At 33.9% G+C, this 19,831-nt stretch overlaps 1 protein-coding gene across 1 annotated transcript in view; it reads left to right on the top strand.

Annotated features, from left to right (window-relative positions):
* Positions 1 to 19,831, top strand: part of DEUP1 (deuterosome assembly protein 1) — a 42,682-nt gene that overhangs the window by 8,064 nt on the left and 14,787 nt on the right. The window contains exons 3-10 of the mRNA XM_050713752.1: positions 977 to 1,072; positions 5,938 to 6,072; positions 8,988 to 9,101; positions 11,542 to 11,727; positions 15,565 to 15,701; positions 16,329 to 16,434; positions 18,005 to 18,202; positions 19,266 to 19,352. Of these exons, the coding sequence (XP_050569709.1) occupies positions 977 to 1,072; positions 5,938 to 6,072; positions 8,988 to 9,101; positions 11,542 to 11,727; positions 15,565 to 15,701; positions 16,329 to 16,434; positions 18,005 to 18,202; positions 19,266 to 19,352 (1,059 nt within the window). The remainder of the gene's footprint in view (positions 1 to 976; positions 1,073 to 5,937; positions 6,073 to 8,987; positions 9,102 to 11,541; positions 11,728 to 15,564; positions 15,702 to 16,328; positions 16,435 to 18,004; positions 18,203 to 19,265; positions 19,353 to 19,831) is intronic.

Raw genomic sequence — 19,831 nt, 5'->3', positions numbered from 1 at the left:
TTATACTCCATTTTTATCATTTTGCATTCTGTACTGGCTAAACGTTAATTTTATTATTAATAATGGAGATTTGAATTATCACCACTTAGAATTGCTTATCAAACTGAAAACCCCAGCGTACCCGACATCATCTGTACTTCCCAGTCATGTCTGCTGAATATTCATTCAGAAGTATTTGTGAATCCTAACATGACATTCAGCTCTGGTTCAAGACGTCTGAAGTTAAGTGTTTACACATAGGTGTCCTCTTGTGAGCTAGTTGTCTAAACTGCCAGTGGAAGTCTTGAAAATGCTATCTCACTCCCTAATGAGCAATTACAGGAACTTGCCCTTTGTCATTGCAGTCAGAGGAGCCAAGAGAATAACTCAGCTAGCCAATCCTCAAAACATCAATTTATTTGCCCATGCACAGATGTTATCTGAAATATTTTAGCATATTCCAACTGGCTTCCAGCTGCCTCTCCAGAAAAACTTAGGTGTCATGTGTGCTCTTTGTCATATTTCTCAGATCTTTGTGAAAATCTCAGATAATTCAAGATATGTCAAATAGCACTGTACTTAGGGAAATGAAATAGGTCTAAAATGTCTCCTGATAATTTGAACATAAGTAATTGAAAGTAATTTATATGATTATATAAACCATTCAAACAAAATTTTCACACTGGGGCACAGCAGTTCATTTATGTGGTTGGTTCAGAAATGCTTTCATTAAAGAGTCTTGACAGACTTCTACCGTATTATCATTAAATCATAATGTAAGCATACAATGAGATTTTTTACTGTAAAATCCCTGTCTTGATGTTGCTGCCATCTGGGTTTATGGTGTCCAGATTTATTATTAAGTTACTGAATGAATACATATTTTTAATACTTACCTTTTATGCAACGGTCTTTCAAAATTTCAAATGACTTTCAAAAATAATGTAGATTGGAACACTTCAGAAAAGGTAAAGGTGAATGCTTATTCTAACTGTAGGTGGGACTACTTCAGCAGAAACTGGAAAACTTACAGAAAAATAAGTATGAAATGGCTCAGAGTTATGAAACGCAGCTTCATGCACTGAAATCTCAAGTAAGGAAAATGTCAGTTTCATTATCTTCTGATTGCATTATAAAAACTGATACATGCCTAATGGTATAGATTTTATGAATTTTGTAAAACATTTATGGATTTGGGAAAGATGAATTGTGTCATGCTAATAATGATGACTACAACTTCTTACCTGGCTCCATTGTCATTACTGTACTGACATGTCCAAACTCTTTGGACAGATCTTGATGTGATTATGACTTCTGTTATGAAGACAAGTATTAGATTTTCTGACTATGGACTAATAACCTAAAACCTTGGTGAATTAATAGAACAGATAATTAGATTCATGCTAATAAGACTGGGATGCACATCAGGGATTTGAAGACCTAAACTGCTCTCGTCACATCTTTGCTACTGATTTTTTCTCGGTTTAGTTTGCCTGCTTCACAGGGATTATTAAAGAGGCCTGATCATTTTCCATAAGGGAACATAGTATCAAAACTACAGTAACCTGGAATATTGTTACTGTGGATTTGTTTTGCCTTTATTTATTGACTGTTCGCTCTGTGCCTGTGCCTTTGTTCTTCGTTATTTTCCACTTCAGTTACAAATCTAAATTCTTAGCAAGCTTGAGCCTATTCTAATTCTCAGATTTTAACAAGTTAACATCCAAAATTCTAATTTTTTTCCTGCTATTCTACTGTTTCCTTCACTGAATTCTCCTACCATACATTTAGTAATTAAAATTTTCCAGCAATCACACTTCCCACAGAATTGTCTTAGATTTTTAAATTGGAAATCATTATTTTCATTTAGAGGTGATAACACTTCTTGCCCACAATCCATCAAACCAATAAATGTATAATTTACTTTAAAGATTGTGCTTTCTTTCATTTATTTTTTCTTTTATATATGGAAACTGATTTGGCAAACAGTTCTGAGAGTAAGCAGAGACTGTTTTGGTTAATATGTAATTAACACTTTTAATCATTTGGGAAAGTGGCTAGAAACAAAAGCTGTTTTATAGTTTGCACTTATTACAGAGAAAGAAACAATGTCTAACATGGTTGTTGAGAAGTTAAGCAAGATACAATGAAAAATGGTGTGATGTTTTACTTATAAGTTGTACAGTGCCTTTAGCAGTACAAAACTGTCCCCAACACTGTAGCAGATTGCTCTTTCCTCATCCTTTGTCACATTTCCTGCAATATATTTCACTTCTTAGATTTTTTTTATCTCATGCTAAAAATGTCTGCTTTTAAGTTACATGTTGTTGCTAAGATCTTCACTGTTCTTTATGAAATTTAAACTCTGGGTCATTTTTCATAAAGCTTTTGATTTTGAAGTTGTTACTTACCCTACACGTCCTTCTCAGGAGCAAATACAATTTGTTTTCTCTTTGTGTCTGTTTGTTTTTGTTTGATTGATTGATTGATTGATTGTTTTAAAGAATCCGACACTTCCTAACCTTCAAGTTTCTCTCTGTGTACCTGGTTACACTTCTTGCCGATATTCTCCTTTTTAGTTTCCAGACTGACCACCTAACCTCTCTTTGAGTGCCCTGATTGCTTCTCCTTTTGTCTTTGTGCTAGAAGTTTAGACTTCTGGCTCTTAAGAATATACATCACTTTCCCAACCGGTGTCACCCACCACTTCCTTCTCTTTTAGTCATCCTATTTTATCAAAGGTTCTAGCACAGATGCCATTTGCATTTCATTTTCCAGTGCCTATTCCTCCTCTTTCACCAGCCTTAATTCTTCATGAGATATCCATCCAGTACACAGTGACTGAAGAAGTAAACTGCAGGTGCCTAAGTTAGGAAACCTTCCTAGATTCTCAGTGAGATAAACAGGAAGTTTACCTGTCAAAACAATTCCAAATGCTTGTGCTAGGCAGTAGGACTGTCCCACTCTGCTGTTCTAGCTTTCACCAAATCTCCTTATTAAGTTTCTTTCTTAAATGACAGTGCTGCGCAGTCTCCACTATAGAATGACTTTAATGTCCCCAATTTTAGGCTGCACAAACTCATATCTAAAATATTGAGCTCCACTGAGAATATTAATCTTTGCCCTGTGTCCTTTGTCTCCTTTCTTTTGGTTCTTATCTTCACTTGAAAGTTACACCTCCTTCTACACTGTATATTTTTAGGAGCTACAATTTAATTTTGCACTTATGGTGTGTTACTGTTTACCCAGTAGCATTGTGTTTTCTGTGCAGATGTTTTCTTAGAATCTCTCCCAATTTTTGTTCCACCCTAATCTTAATAGAAATGGTGAGGATTGCTTTTTCTAGCTGTAAGAAAGTTAAGGCCATTCAGAACAAATTTCTCCATGATAACACTGCTTCTGTGGACCTCAGTGCTTTTTACCCTTGAAACTAATAAAAGCAGCTGTTTAATAAGTAACATTCCCACAGAATTCATTATGTGCTTGCCGAATGCAGTAAAACCTTTTCTTTATTATTTTTTTTCCTATTAGGGAAATAATTCCTGCTATGTAACCTGAAACTCTTAGGCCACACTGTTGCACTCATCCAAATATACAGCATTTTTTCATAATTAAAAAAGCAAAAATTTTAGGGGGTTATCTCTATTACTTCTCTTTTTTTTTTTCTATAGAGATACTTAGTAGTCAATCATGTTTTGAAAATGAGAGAAAACCTTCAGCAAAAGAAAAAGAATCCATTCTTGCTCTAAGCACTTTAACAACTAAGTGCATTTAAAAGTTAAATGTCTAAGTCTGAGATACCTCAGAATCGATGGAAGGAATTGGACACTTCTAGAATATAATGCATTTCAGTGTCTGATGAGAATTTAAGATAGCTGAAATGTCTAAGCATTTGGAGGTAGTTCTTTCTAACTCAGAGTAGCTCAAGCTTGGATGTCTAACTTTCAGAAATCTGAACTTAGATGAATCTCACCCTAGAGGTCACTAAAACTCACTCCTTCTCCGCCCCCCAAACTGAAGGATTCTTGGCTTTTAGTCTAGTTTCTGGTCAGGATAACATTCAGACTATAATCTTTCTTAAATATCCACATTTCATTAAATTAATCAAATATAAAAACTCATTTTTTTCTCATTTTGTGTGTTCCATTTTAGATTGATTTGCTGAAGTTTTGAAGTCCTACATTTCCTAGTTTAGATTGATTTGCTGAAGTTTTGAAGTCCTACATTTCCTAGCCTTTTTAGCGTGACCAATCTAGTACCAGTCTTCATGTGGGTTTGCTCTTCCCAGGCAGTTTCCATATGCCATCGTATACTTAAAAGCAGAACTCCTGTTAGTTGAAAACAGATATCTTTCTTCCAAAGGCAGTGAGTTCCATGTTATATGAGCTTGGATAATCTGACACATTTTAAATCTCACCCCTTTTTCCATCTCACCTGTGTTCTCTGGCAAGGTCCATTTCAAATATAGGCAACATCTCTGGAAGACTTTTAATTTCATTAAAAAGTGAGCTTGCAGCTCTGTAAGTCCATGTTATAAGATTTCTGTTCAGAAATTCCAAGTTGGTCAGATCTATTCCTGGATCTTGCCATTTCATGACACTTCCTAGTTTATGACTGTCTACCTGCTGGTCAGCTTTTCAATTCTTTTCACTATTCCCTATTACAGGTTCCTCAAATTATCTCAAATATCTCTAGGAGGTTTCCAGATGATTTCTTAACTCCCATTTCTGTTCTCTGTATTTTCTGGACCTTCTTGGCCTTCTGTGCAGACCTCAATTACTCATTCATTGGTTCAATAGGATTCCATTTCAGTTTTGTTATTTTTTCCCCTTTGGGAGTAATTTCTTTTCCAGACAGTAGTTCGCCTTAGAGCACAACACAAATATGAAGTTTTATGGATTTTGTTTGATTAGGCAAAAAAAAAAATCATGTTAGAGTGAGAATTTTTAAAGTGAAGCCCTAATTATTACCAAGAATATAAACTGTCATATATAAACTAAATTTAAAAGAACCAAAAAACAAGAGACATGAGCAGTATTCATAGTTGTAAGCTTCTTTTCTAGTCAACATTCTTTGCAAAGTTCTTTCACTTAGCTTTCCTCAAGATCATATATTTAGTGTTTCCTTTGATAATGTCCTTGGTTTTCTTTTTTTCCAAAAGCAGATATACATATCTTTGAGCAACCTGATGTGGTGGGTGGTGTCCCTGCCCACGGCAGGGGGGTTGGAATTGGATGGTCTTTAAGGTCCCTTCCAGCCCAAGCCATTCTATGATTCTATGATCCCTACCAGACAATGGCAGTTTCTACTATATCAAACCTATAAATGTCCACTAGCTTGTGTAGTGCAGCAAACTGTTCAGAATGGCCATTCTTCTAAAGAGGCTGGTACCTTCTGAAGAGGCTGCTACTTCTGCTGGTACCTTCCCTTCTTTTTCTCTGACTCCGAAGCCATGCTTTCATGGTAAAATCAATAAGCAGAACAGTATTTAGGGTCCAATTCTCATAGACGCTCTTTGGTACTTCCTGATTCTGGAAGAAAACAATCATCCGATCCATAACATTTCAACAGTTTTTGCAATAGAAGAGAAACATGCAAGTTTAAAATATGTTAATGATAATCCTTCATTCTGGTTAGCGAAGCACCCATTAAAAATGTCAACACAAGATGGCAGTAAACAAGTGTAAAACATTTCATATAAACAGCAGAGGAAATGACACTATGGATAATAGTACCATAAAAAACTTCGGCAGAAGTATCTGTCAGATGAACCCATCTGAACAGTTAGTTAACATTTATGTGAGATCTTAGCCGTGTTCATCTAAGAAATTAATTTTATTAATTGATTCTTTGTTGTATTGATTAAAAATTTAGATTGTTGAAGTTGCATAAATGAAACCTTGCCCACATGGTCAGCCTTGACAGATTCTGCATGTTCACTTCTGCTTTCATTTTTAGTTTTCAAAGCTGACACATAGTTATGAAAAGCTACGGTTACATCAGTTAAAACAAAAAAATCTTCAAAGTAGAGGAAAATGTGAGGAAAGCCTAGAGACACCATTTGAATTGAGTAACTTAAACAAGAAATTGGAGGTAAGAATACTTTGTCATTATATTCTACTTTTAATATCCATTTAGAATTAATTTGTTGATTTCAGTCAAAACTTTAAATTTCTGCTTATTCTACAAAAGTTATGAAATTTTCTTCAACTGGCAAGAAAAGGTGCATAGTTTGATATCCAGGTTTTGTTCCTTCACTCAAGTTTTAGTAATGTTTTTAGTAGCTTTATGAGTTAATAGACATAATTTGCTTCATAAATGTATCTACATACATAGATAAATTTTACTTCCTTCCTGATTAATATATTTAAACTGAACAATATCCATTGAGGCACGAGAGTTTTTACATATGCAGGATATTGTCACATGATACCTACCATTAATTTAGGTTTGTAGACTTCGAGACAACTTTGATTGTGTAGGGCTAGATAGAAAAAGGATTTAGGATTGAAAAATTGCTTGTTATACACATATCTTGTCAGCACCTATGTACCTGAGGCAATCCACAGCCTAGGTCTCTGTATCTGATTTCCCTAGGTCACACATTAGGAAGGATAGGGCACTTAAAAATACAGTCCACAGAATCCAATATACTGAGTGAGGGACTAGATAATATGTGATGCTGAGGATAGGATTCAGTTACATTCCCTATCCATCCAGACACAGAAGGGATTTTAGGACTTATTCTTGGATACAACAAGACGCTGATCTCTGATCAGAATTCCCAGCCGTGACTTGTCATAGTTTGAGTTTACATTGTGATCTGTGGAATAATCAAATATTTACTGGGCCAATAGGAGAATTAGCTAGCACAGAGAAATGGCACGTATAGGCTGTGCCTCTATATGGTGGCTTCTCCTTAAATACTCATGGGTACATTCGCTGGCTCAGAAACTTGGATCCAGTCTCACCTCTGATAACTGAGCAATCTAATCTCTAGCTGTACTAATTTTCCTTTCTTCTTTCTTATTTATCCAATATATTGTCTAATATCCTATGCAAAGTGAAACTTCAAAAGGAGGAATTCCAGAGCCTGATGAAAATTAGTATATAGTTTATTATGTAGAAAAATAACCTGGGAAGACTCTGGTTCAGATTCTGTTTGAAGAGATTTTGGAAGATTATTAAACCGAGTCTTCCCCATTTTAGGAGAACAGTCTAACCACTAGTCTCATGTTGCATAGAAGGATCAGAAAAAAAAAAATTCTCTGGCTATCCTTTGCAGAGAGCACGATGAAGTACTGTGTGCTTCAAGCATTTACTACGCTATGTCCTGTAGGGAAAGTAAGCAGAGGAAACTGGTGGAAACAGCGTGAGCTAGTTACCTAGCTGTTAAGCGTTGTGAAGACTTAGAGGCTCATGATTTAGATTTATGTAAATTTATGCTGTAGATAGTTTAAATACTTAGAGAACTTCTCAATCAAAAAAAAAAAGATCTAATAGATTTTAAGTACTTTCATAATACTTAAGCTGCAGTTAATCAGGATTTTAGGATCTATATTTTGAACTTGCCTATCTTCTCTATTTCGATGTTGGATATAGGACACATAAATGTTGATGTCTCTTCCACATGGAAGAGTCCTTGTCATCAGAAAATCTGCTAGGCCTTGGACTTCAGCATAGCTGCCAACATGTGCTACTACAAGAATAATAAATGGGTTATACATCCATTGTTGACTAAATATATCGCTACTGTGAAACTGTCTGATCCAGCTAATTTGAGAATGACCTTATTCAAGATTGAAATGTGAAAATAATGTAACACAGTGCTATCATTTGATTAATTATGCAGTATGAAAAATGAGTGCTTGGAATATATACAGCAAATTCTAGTATTCAGGAAATAATTACGGTGCTGAAAATCTACTAAGCTCAGCAGTGCTTTAGTAAGGCCTTGAATCTGCAGTCCTCATTTAGCAGTCTGAAAGTCCTTTTGTATCACATTTTGCTAAAAGGGGAAGATTTTAGTTGGTTTAAAATACCAAAGCAGATATTAGGAAAGCTAAGACTTGTATTAATGTATGTAAGAAAGCATTTGATTTTATTTCATTTGCAAAGAAATTCTTATTTTTAAAATTCAAGGAATATGCCAATTTTGGCATAATTATAGAAACTCATCTACCTTTTGGGGACCAACAATTCCATTGTGAAAAAGGAAATTTTTATAAAAGCTTAAAAAACAGTATACTTTTATTTTGGTAATTCTTCATGCAAACAAAAAGTGCAACAACTTTAGTAATTGTGGAGTTCTACTTATTTGGTAGGATACTGCCTTTAAATACCAGTCATGAACATACAAGGTCTGATATGATATAAAAGGAAATTCAGATATAGTGTAAATAGGAATATAAATAAAAATACAAGACCTGATATACTAGAATTTGTTAAACAAGTTTTTATTTAAACTAGGTGAACTTAGGTGAAAAATTTGGAACCTGAAGCAGCAATTGAAAAGAGAGCAGGAAGTAAAATTTATTCACTGTAGCTACTGCCCTCCTTGTTCAAGAAAAAGAACAAAAAAGAAGGCACTCAAAACATTTGCCTGAATATTAAGGGTTTGATCAATGCTGATTACTCTACTTTACTTTAAACTCACAGGAACTACCCTCCAATAAAATTGGTTGTTTACTGTCACAACTCTAAGATCTACCCTAATTTTAAGTGACTTGAAATATTTTATCATTTCTATTCAATGATTATGTTTACCACTCAAATTTTTCAGATTAACAGCCCTTAAGACAATTTTTTTCTGGTGAGGGTGGCTGGCGGCTGGATGGCTTTTTTCATATAATTGTTCTTTTTAATCTTCTTTCCAAGATTATGGAAAGACTATGTATTAACTATAAAACTGCATTTTTATTAGAACCATACAAGCTACAAAATTATTTAGATTAAGGAAAAGAAGTAATTCTCCCTCTATTCAGTAACTTTGTTTTGCTGTCTTTCAGGAATTTAAAACAAAATCAAGAGAATGGGATAAGAAAGGGACAATCTGCCAAAATCATCTCATTTATTTAGATGCTCAGCAAAAATTATTGTCTGAGAAATGTAATTTATTTCAGGTAAAATAAGAAGCTTTAGAAGGAAGATGAGAATTAAACAAGCTGTTAGTTCAGCTAGTATTATTTAAAACTTATTTTTAAAGATTTAAACACTACTAAGCTTATAGTGAGTATCAAAAATTAATATGGATACATTGTTTTAAGTCAAATCCATACTGAAAGATCTATTGATACATAAAGTTATTTTTATTTTATTTTTCTCACTTAATGTGAATAAATATCATGATGAAAATTAGAATATTTCTGATAAAGATAACTGCAAAATGCAATGCACGTTCCTTTTTACTTTTTCAAGTATACTGTGGGCATGCTTTTGTCTTCTATGTTATCTATTAATATACAATTAATTGCGATGACAAGTTATTGATAAGTATCTTACAAAGTAAGCAGTACACGCCACTACTATGTTGGCTGAAATATAAATTTCCCTCAAATCTAAGGTATCCCTCACTTTTTGAAGATCATAAATAAACAGTATAATTTATACAGAAATTTGAATTCCTATGTGCTGCTCCAAAATCACACTTGGAAATGTTTGTTGGATCACTTATCCCTTTTTGATCATATTTTTCGGCTTTCAAGTTACCATTCAAGTTACCATGGCTGGCTTTGTGATCCTTTTTAACTTGCTAATTTGCCTATTACTTTTTTTTTTTTTACATTGCCAATTGATCTAGCGCATTTTTATTTTTTTAATTCCTTCCATTCCAGAACAAAATATTGATTTCATGGTGTCTTGATAACATATCCTGCTCTGAAAAAAAATCAAGAAATAACTAAAAAAATAATAGGTCTACAAGACAGCTCAATAATGAAGTACAGGGAAGCCAATTACGTTGCTGACTGGTAATCCTCTTTTCCACTGGGACTAAGCTCATTGGATCTTAATCTAGTGAAACACTTTCTTAATGATTCATATGAGACTCTTTACCCATATTCAGCATTTCCAAGGATGACAGTTACGTTTCATTTACAGATGCTGAAAGCACTATATTGCAATTATTGAACTTTCATACAAATGTGTGAAAAAAAAGCAAGGCTTTGACTAGACAGATCTACTGACTGATGTATGTGGAGGTGATTATATAATTAGACGAGTCAAAATAGATTGCACAAGATGATCACATCTTTCTTTCAAAGCTCACATGACTGTCATCAGTGAACTTTCTTTGAAGACGGCTTTCATTGTAACTGCAACATCACACTGGCTAGTTTATTAATTACAAAGCTGAGGGAGTGTTTCGAAAGTATTAATTTGTCCTGTGTCTTTGCCCCAGATTCCTTTTCTGTGAGGTTTTTGATTTCCAGATGGAGACTTGCACTTTTTTTCACAGGATGCTTTGACATTATGGTATGTCAAACTCCATAATTTAGATTTCGGGGGACCTTAATTTATTATCTGTATAAATTAAAATTACCTGCCAATTTCTTTAGGCTTTTTATTTAATATGCAGCCAGTGGCCACTTCTACTTATGTGTTCAGCCAACACAAATTATGAGAACTTAGTGAAATCAAGAGAGTCTAAAGAATGCTTTTTTGCAGTCCCAAATAAAGTATTTGTAGCACGACTACTTATGTTTAATGTAAGTTTTCTTGCTCAACTTGATCTCTGCGCATGATATATGTTTTGTAGGTTTTATTTTGTCATCATTTTTCAGCTAATTCTCAGTCTTCTGAAAGATTACTGCTACTGTGTCCCAGCAGGAGGATCCATATGGGTTTTTTAAACAGTTACTGTAGGTATTTCGGTTCTTCACAATGCCCATGAATTCACAAATACCACCAAGACCAATTTTCTAAAGTTTTGTTTTTAGGACTCCTTAATCAGTACAAGAAACTGAATGGAGTTTGTGACTGCTTCCAGAGATGCCAAATGTGCAAATGATTTTTCCACAAGATTAACGATAATGATATCAAGGAAGTACAGTTACTGTAGTAACTGAGCTGTTTATACATAAACTACGTACTACTAGCCTTCTAGTCAAAGGTTAATACCAATCCTGAGGCACATACACACAACTCCTACTGAGTTCACTGTATCAAAGAGCAACATTTCTCCCAAAAGTTTTTATAGTTAACTGCTTTGAGTTAGGTCATCGTAATCACCCTTTTACATTTGGGGCTAATTAATATTAAGTGCTAGGAAAAAACACGACAGAGGAGAAAAATCCTTGAAAGTCTGCAACCTCGTAAGTTTCTGAAACATTCTCACTGAAGGTAAGGAACTTGAGGCTCAAGGAAGATGATATCCTTTTGAGAATTAATGCGAACTGTTATAATAGTGCCATCTTTTCTGAGAAAAACCTGGTGAAAAAGATGAAAATAGGTTCATGATTTTAGTAGTAATGGATTGACCATAACAATATAGATGTAATTATTTAATTTCATTTAAAGGGTTTTATTGCTTTATAGAAGCAGACCAAGAGTTATCAATTCCAGATAAGCAATAAGAAACAGAATCAAGAAGAGGTAATTACATATGGCCATCCTGGAAGTGAAAAGGATGAGTTAATTACTGAAAAGCCAAAGGCAGCTGTGAATGAAATAACAATATACAGGAACAGACTACAAGAGGAAAATCTGAAACTCCAGGAGGATCTAAAAATGTTCCAAAAACAGTACCAGGTAATGATAGTTTTTCTTTTCTATAACTACTGTAGTATAAATGTTGGAGCATTAACTGCTTACAAGTATACTTTCAAAAGTGGTACTGGGATGCCTATATAAAAGATATGTACGTGCATCGTATATAAATTTTTTGCAGGAGCACAGAACGAGCTGTGAACAGTAAATTTTTATTAAGTAATACATGAAAACAAAAATGTTTGATATATGGTAGCATATTTTATTCATATCTGTTTATCTAGATTTTTATACCTTTCCTATCCCTGTAGCAGACGGAGAGTGAATTTTTTAATTCACTTGGCTCCTTGTATAAAAATTACTTCTATAAAATTTCTTTATCTGGTTACCTCTTTTTGTACAAACTGTCCTGTACCTACTAAATATTTATATTCAAAAGTCTATGGTATACCTTATTGCTGTAAGAATATTTTTCAGTGCAATGAATTTCTAAGTTGCCAGGCATGTGAAGACCCATCAGTTTTTATCTTATCTCTAGTTTACTGTGTTGTTTTTTTTCAACTGATATATGAAGACAGCTATTTGGGCCTCTTCTTTTGTTCATAATCTATGAATTCTGACAAGATTGAGATAATACAAGATCTCTTCAGACTTTTTTATTAGTGAAGTTTGAAACAGATCCGGAATAAGATTCTCATTTCTATATTTTTCTGGTCACATACCTCTGCTTATTTATTTAAGCACTTCAATATTCAGTAATACATAAAGAGAACTATAGTGACTTTAACTCTTTCTCTGGAAAGATAATCTATTTCTCTTAATAGACAACCTTACTGAGTTTTAACTTCAGTTGCAATATGCTTTACAGTAATTAACATATACGTGGTGGAGATTATTTTCAGGTGTTGTCAGAACAACCAAGTTTTGCACACATGATGTTTATACATTTAATTCACACATTAGTTCACTGAGTCATTTGCTTGCATGCAAGTTACCGGTATGCAAGCAAAAAAATCTGAGGCTGTTAAAAAGGTTCCAATTAACAGTAGCAGGGTTAGATATATTTAGAGTGGAACAAAACATGGAGAATGGAGCAGGGGGGTAGATGTCGTAGAGATTACATTTAGAGAGTAGATGGCATCGTCTGTGATGTAGCCTTCTTTAAGAAAATCTTCAAGCAACAGGATTTTTGGAATTGTGTGAACAGAATGTAAAGATGTTTTAATTGGAAGTGAAGCTAGGTAACGCTATTGGCTAAAGAGCAGAAAGGTACAGAATAACTGTGGTGTTCTTGTGAGATAACTGCTGTGTTAGTTAGAAAAGCTGCATTTGCAAACAGCTGCAGAAGGGGACATTGTTGTAAAGTATATATATGGTGAAAATAATGTCCATATGAGCTAAGTGCTAACAGTTAAGAGAAAATTTTTTTTTAGGAATGTCTGTATGAGAAAGAAGGAAGTGCAGGGCCTGTCGTCAGCCAGAAGGAGTAAGCAGGTTTGCGTGAAGGAATGCTGGGTGGAAGTTGAGGATAGTTGGACCTGATGTGGATGAAAGAGAGAGAAGTAGATGGGCATCTTGGTGGGGAGAAGGCTGGTTGCAACGCCTCACGTCTTCTATGCCTGCAACTATTTCATGTGTGCTTCTACCTATTTCTCTCATACTATTGATTAGCAAGACAGAAGTGATAAAGTGAAATGTATGGAAGACCAGTTTGCTGGCTCTGCAGAAAATACAAACTTACGAAGATTCAAACTGAAACTACAGAGTATTTCTTTACCGTGTGAATTGTCTGACAAACTTGATTGCAGCCATGCATGAGAGGCAGCTTGAGAACATCACACAAAACTCTCAGAAAGTCTGCATTAAGTCAGTGGACACTAATTTATATAGAAATACAGCATATGATGGTATTAAAAAGGTTGAACAGTGTTGAGTACAATTAGAACAGGAGCTGATCTCAAAAATTTTGAGACTTCCTTTTGATATCAAACATGGCAATCTAGTTAAGGAAAAATGTTCACAGAAGAAAAGAGAACATTTGGTAATCTTTTCAACTTGAAACAGTCTCTGAAAATGTAATATTTTGTTGGATATTTTCTAAACAAAACCTTATCTTTTCTGGTTCAAAATTAATTTTAATTTCGGTATTTTAACAAAATGCAATAGATATTTCTGAAAATAATAAATGGTACATATCTAATTGATTTTTTGAAGTGAGATGTGAAACTCTTGACCTGAAATTCTGTTTCAGTTATTATTGCTGCTACTGCTGTGGCTGCTGTTATTCCTGGTACTATTGTAATTCATAGAAGAAAATACAATTTATGTAAATATGCATGTTGACTGCAGCCTGCCACACATGATTCAACTTCCACCACACAGTTGTGCAGCATTTCCCTTATCCACCACATAATCAAATCAGAGATGTACACACACACACCCTAAAAATTTATATATTATAAACTAATTGTGGCTGTCTCTTGAATGTTAATGTCATTAAAGTGATCATAAGGAAGTTTTTGCGGAGAATTTTAACAATTTATTACACTTTGTTTCACTAGAATATGGCCACACTTCAATTTCTGAGTTTAAAAAGCTCTCTCAGCCTTAATTTAACAGAGGATGTGATGACTGAATCTGTATTTGCAGCCCCTAAAGAAAAAAAAAAACAACAAAGTTTCATATCTGTTTTCAGCAGCCCTTTCAGCCACAGGAAAACCACAGGCTTCTTGGAAGGAAGGTCATTCTAATATGAGACTCTAAGGGAAATAAACCTTTGAAGTTCCTTGCTTGTGGAGTCATTTCTGGATTTCACTTTTTAGAGTTGTCTTTTGTTTAAAAGGTTTAAAAGCCTTATTTTTGCTTTTAAACATGGAAACTATATTAAAATAAAATGAAGAAATTATGATAAATACTAGTTTTTAGTGTAACAATTTTAAAGGCAAAGGATCGGCATACTTGGAAAATCCTTTTAACTGGAACATGCTTTTGGATCTTGGGTGAGAGAAAATAAATGTTCTCTGGGTATTGTTATTGCAAGAATCTGATTATTGTTGCCACTTTTGTTATTTGGCAGTTATAGCTCTAATTTCTTATCTTTAGTATGATTTTAGTATATTTTTTGGTAATTGCTATAGGAAAGTAGATTTTATGATGTCAAATATAACGTGACAGACAACTTGATGATAGATCATCAGTCAGAAATGAAAAGTAAACTGGAGACGAGATTTGTGGAGTCCCTAAGAAAAATATTTTTATGATTGTGTGAAAATTTGGTGATGTTCATCTACCCAGGCAATTACCTCCATGGAGATAGAACATGGAGATAGAATTGTTTTGGAGATGATTGAGCGCACACCTTATGCATACTTATACATATGTACGTAAGTCTACAGGTATCTGCTCCAAACTTCCAGCCAACGTTTAATGAAGATGTGCACCTAATCCTGCCTTTCTATAGCTTTGTAGTTTCATGCTTTTAAAATTGGAAACACTGTTATCAAAATGCAACATAAAAGTTACTTACAGCACTAATTCTTACATACGAAGCATGTTCAAGGGTGTGGAAGCTGTTTAATCAAGCAAACTACGTATTTTAGATGTATTTTGTGTGATAAAGAGCTTCTAAGTGGTGTCTCCTATGACAGTTTCAGAGACATGCATCGGAACTAAAGAATGTTCAGTATCTGGTTTTTAGATGGCATTTCTGGAGAAAGTAGCTGACGTGGAAGCAATACCTTCCTCAGAAATAAAGCTCAGAATAAAGCTCAGAATCCTTTCATACACATTACACAGGTGTCAGAAATGATGCATTAAAGTACAGCATTTTGAGTTACTACTCTCTCATTTGCCTATTTGTGTATTTGTTTGCTTCTTTAGAACATGGAGGCCAGCTTTTTAGAAATGAGAAAAGAGCTGCAGTCACGCGATGCTCTCTGGAGAAGGATACATCTGGAATGCCAACAATTGCATACAGAATTATTGAAAATCAGAGAAATGCAGGAAATTCAAATAAAGTACGTGTGCTAAAGACAATGTTTAAATTAACAAGTACTACTAAGCTAATAACTTTTTTTCTTGCCTTTGATTTAAATTAAGTCTGTTGAAAAAGATAGTTGGGATTCAAATGTCAGACTATTAAACAATTTTTGAATGAACATTTTCATATATGACGACTAAAGGCAGTATGTGCATTCTCTGTTAAAAGGCTTTTATGTTGCATAGATCTTTGCAAATCAATGTATTTAACCTATTTTATTTATATGCTTAAAGTGCCTTTCTATTTCTTGGCATTAAAACACTTTGGAAATCGTGCAATTAAGATTCTTCCTAATCTTCTATGAGTAAAATGTTCATCGTGTTATGATTTATCTAATCTACCATAACTATCTTAGAACACATGAAATACTAACTGACAAGAAATTTCAGGGTTCTTTCTGCACACGCTTCCCTTGTCCTTAATCTCTAGAAATCTCCCGAGATCCAACCTGGTTTAGGCCAAATCTCGTGTTTTTTGTTTTGGTTTGATTTGATTTTTTCATCCCCAAACAAGTTCCCAGTTTTACACTGAGGAGAAGATATTTTAAGTTAAAGTTTATTACACATTGTGCTTATTTCATATTTTGTTTGCTTCTTGTTTGAAGACATCAGTCATCTTCTGTGCAACTTACTGAGCAACTAGAAAATAAAAATTCAGACTTATTACTAGTGGCACAAAGTCAAGAAAGCCAACAAGAAGTGCTAAACAAGGTATGTCATATTGTTAAGTATTTCCAGGTCTTACACTGCAGTCTAGGATTTAAAAAAAAAAAAAAAAAAAAAGAGATCAAAGTATTGACCTTGGACATGTGCAAAAGAGAGCAGGAGGATAAATTGAGGGTTTAGGAGAGTATGGAGTTTTCATACGTGGACGAAGTTTTCATATATGGTTGCATTCCTGGAGGTAATTGTATAGCTGTGCAATTGGTATTCTGACTCTGCGCACTAACAACTGAGGTTACTACTTTGTGAAAGTAATGGAAAAGCCCAGGCCTAAGTATTACTGTGATTAGGTAATACCTTACAAGTAATAAGTCCTCCAAGGCTATGGGTAGTTAATAAGCTGTAGGAGGTAAGTAGCAGTTTGTCGTTGGTCTCAGACATAAGACGCTAACAGATCAAGCAATAAAATTACTGTGGCTGGTACCCACACAAAGCTAAACATAATCAGTCATCTGCTGCACAATCCAGGGCAGTGCTTCTTTGTTTGAATTTTGCATCATATTGCACTGCATGTTTCCAAACTGCTGTGTGCAAGCAGTTGTGGCATGGCGCTGTGGAATGACATATGGCTTGGCTGGTTAACACTTTGAGGAAGAGGGTGCCCAAAACTCCCCTTACAGACACGCTGTGTTTTTTGCTGAGTAGCAATGTAAGCAGGCACATCTGGAATTGGATGCAGCTGACTTGGATGCTGCAGCAATTTTGGCATGATAATCATGATCTAGCCCTCAGATTTTTTGCATCTGTATCTATTTGTTTACAATTCTAGTATTTCTGTGTAGTTTTCATAAATAAATATGAAATGCCATCTGTTACTGATTATGTACAGTACTGTGAAGAATTATTAAAATGCATTTGAAGGTATTTTTGCTGTTTTTAATAGTTATGTTTCTTACATAATATGAAAATCTATCAGTACTAAATTTTTGGTTCTTAGTTGAAAGATTATGAAAACAATCTTTGAGTTGATTCTTTGAAGAACCCTTTACATAGGAGATAATGCAGAAATCTTGACCTTAAATTTTATATATAATGGCAGAAAAATTCTCATAAAGTGGTTTACCATATATATTCTCCTATTTCTATCATAGTTTCTCATTAAAAGGCCTCTAGATTGATTTATTTATATTGCTCTGGAGTTAATTTCGGTTTAAGACATGTTTAATGCAGCCTAAATTAACTTTGGAGCAATATAAATAAATCATACTTAGGTTTAGTGAAAAGATATTTCCTTGGATTTTCTTTGTCGTAATTTCCAGTTCTTGAAATTAACATTATTATTATTGCATTCTTTTAAAATTTTAATATAAATATTTTATATTCTGTTCGTTTCTAATGCTAAATTAGCAAATGAGAAGGGTTAGAAAAGATGTAAAAATAAATAAGACTGTGCACTGCCTCATGAAGACATTTTATTATAAAATCTCAAAAATGTCTGACTTGGTTAGAAGAGTTGGTGTCTTGGAAGCAGACTGTAAAAAAGTCAGTAGTAGGTGGTTAGCGATTCAGTCATATTTACTGCACAACATTTTTTCTTATTGAAACATATTGGCTACAGATAAGAAACCATCTTTATCGAGAGGAGCAGTCCCATCGCTCTGAGCAGGAAAGAACAAGGACAGAAATCTCTGACCTGACAGAAGAGCTTCATCAGAAGGAGATCACTATAGCAACTATCATGGAGAAAGCTAGTCTTCTGGAAAGACAGTTAAAAATGGAGTTACAGATAAAAGACAAATTGTTAGCAAAACAACAGGTATGCAAGCAGGCAAAACCAGCCTAGGCCGTTTTACTCCACACTATTGATGATGACATACATTATCTGTTAAAAAAGACATTACTTTTCTTTCTGTAGTTTTCATCTTCATCAGCAGTGATGTAGTAGTTTTTATTAAATAGTACAGTCAAATATTGTAGCAGCCAAATTGATGCTGGAACAATAAAGCACCACTAAATGTCAACTGTACATCTAAGTTGCAAATCACCCTGACCATCAATTGTAGTCACCATTTTAACATGCAAAAGATCTCAAAAATTTCAAGTTTGTTGTTATTGTATGTACTTTATCATTAGAATCATTTGTTACATTATGTGGGATATTTCATAATTTTTAAGCTTTTTTTTAAAAGCTTTTTAAAGAATATTACAAATATGCTCAGAAAAGCGTGGCAATTTGAAAGCTGAAAACTGTAAAATACTAATTTTTTGAAATAGTAGTTTACATTTTTTAAAGGAAATGTTCTATCTCCATTACTTAAGTTTGTAAACCAAAAGAACCTTGATATTTATCAAGGGTATAAAGGTATCTCTAAGTTTTCAGAGAGGTTTGGTACATATGAAAAACTGTGATTGACATAATACTTTACTTTTGACAATAGGAAAGTTAGTGTTTGGGAAAATGTGACGCTGCTGTGTGGCACTCTTTACCGGGCCATATGCTAGATGGTATCATTAAAAGAGTGAATGTGGTTCCTAGGCTTCGTGACTAGGGTTTCAAACAGTTTCAGTGGTCTGCAAGGTCTGTCCCTCTTGGTATTTTGTAACTGTATGTCTAGTCCCTTGTTTTCCTAACTGATTATTTCTTTCAAAAAAGTAAATAAAACTGGCAGCAGATCATTTGTATGTCTATCATAGATAGTTTAAGATAGTTTAATATTTCTTTCTGGTTTAATATTGATATATTTTTAAAAAAGTTTCTAATAGGTTCATAATTACTTATGTATACTTTGCAAAATTAAACTTATCATACCTGTAGTCAGTATTTTTTCAAATTATCAGTAATATTTATATGTCTAACTAAGAACTTAATCTTCTTCTAGTTGTTGGATTTCAGGTACAAAGTTATCAAATCTGAAAACACACATCTAAAAGAGATGATGGAAAATCTCGAGTGCAAAAGTTGCATGGTAATTTTTGCTTTTTTAATTTATGCAAAAGGAAGAACAGTTACTTATACTTACTGTAAATGGAGATTGAGATTATGGCAGATTTAGAAGTTTCTGGTTCGTGTAAAATAAATAAAAATAAACTGTATGACATAGTCAAAGACAGGTGGTATTCATGCACTGCCTGAAGATGGGTATAGCTAGGAATAATTTTTAACTTAATTGTAGTAAGCTAGAAGTAAACTAGACTTTTCAGCTATTTTGTCTAGATACCAAAAAATTCTTGGAGCCTATTTTTTGTAACTGACCGCTTATTTCAGAAAATATCTATTTTTAAACAGTTGTCGTTTTCACAGTTACAAAAATATGTCTGTTTTTACTGTTTTCCCCTTTTGTTCATCTGGCACTTAAATAATGGTGTAAAAAAAAAAAACCTGACACAACACTTTACCCCACCCAGCTTATTTTCAGAGTTTAGTATTTATTTCTCTTCAAACGGG

Source organism: Cygnus atratus, chromosome 1 (genome assembly GCF_013377495.2).
Source record: "Cygnus atratus isolate AKBS03 ecotype Queensland, Australia chromosome 1, CAtr_DNAZoo_HiC_assembly, whole genome shotgun sequence".
Taxonomy (NCBI): domain Eukaryota; kingdom Metazoa; phylum Chordata; class Aves; order Anseriformes; family Anatidae; genus Cygnus; species Cygnus atratus.
The sequence above is the reverse complement of the archived record's forward strand: the minus strand, read 5'-3'. Positions and strand labels throughout refer to the sequence as shown.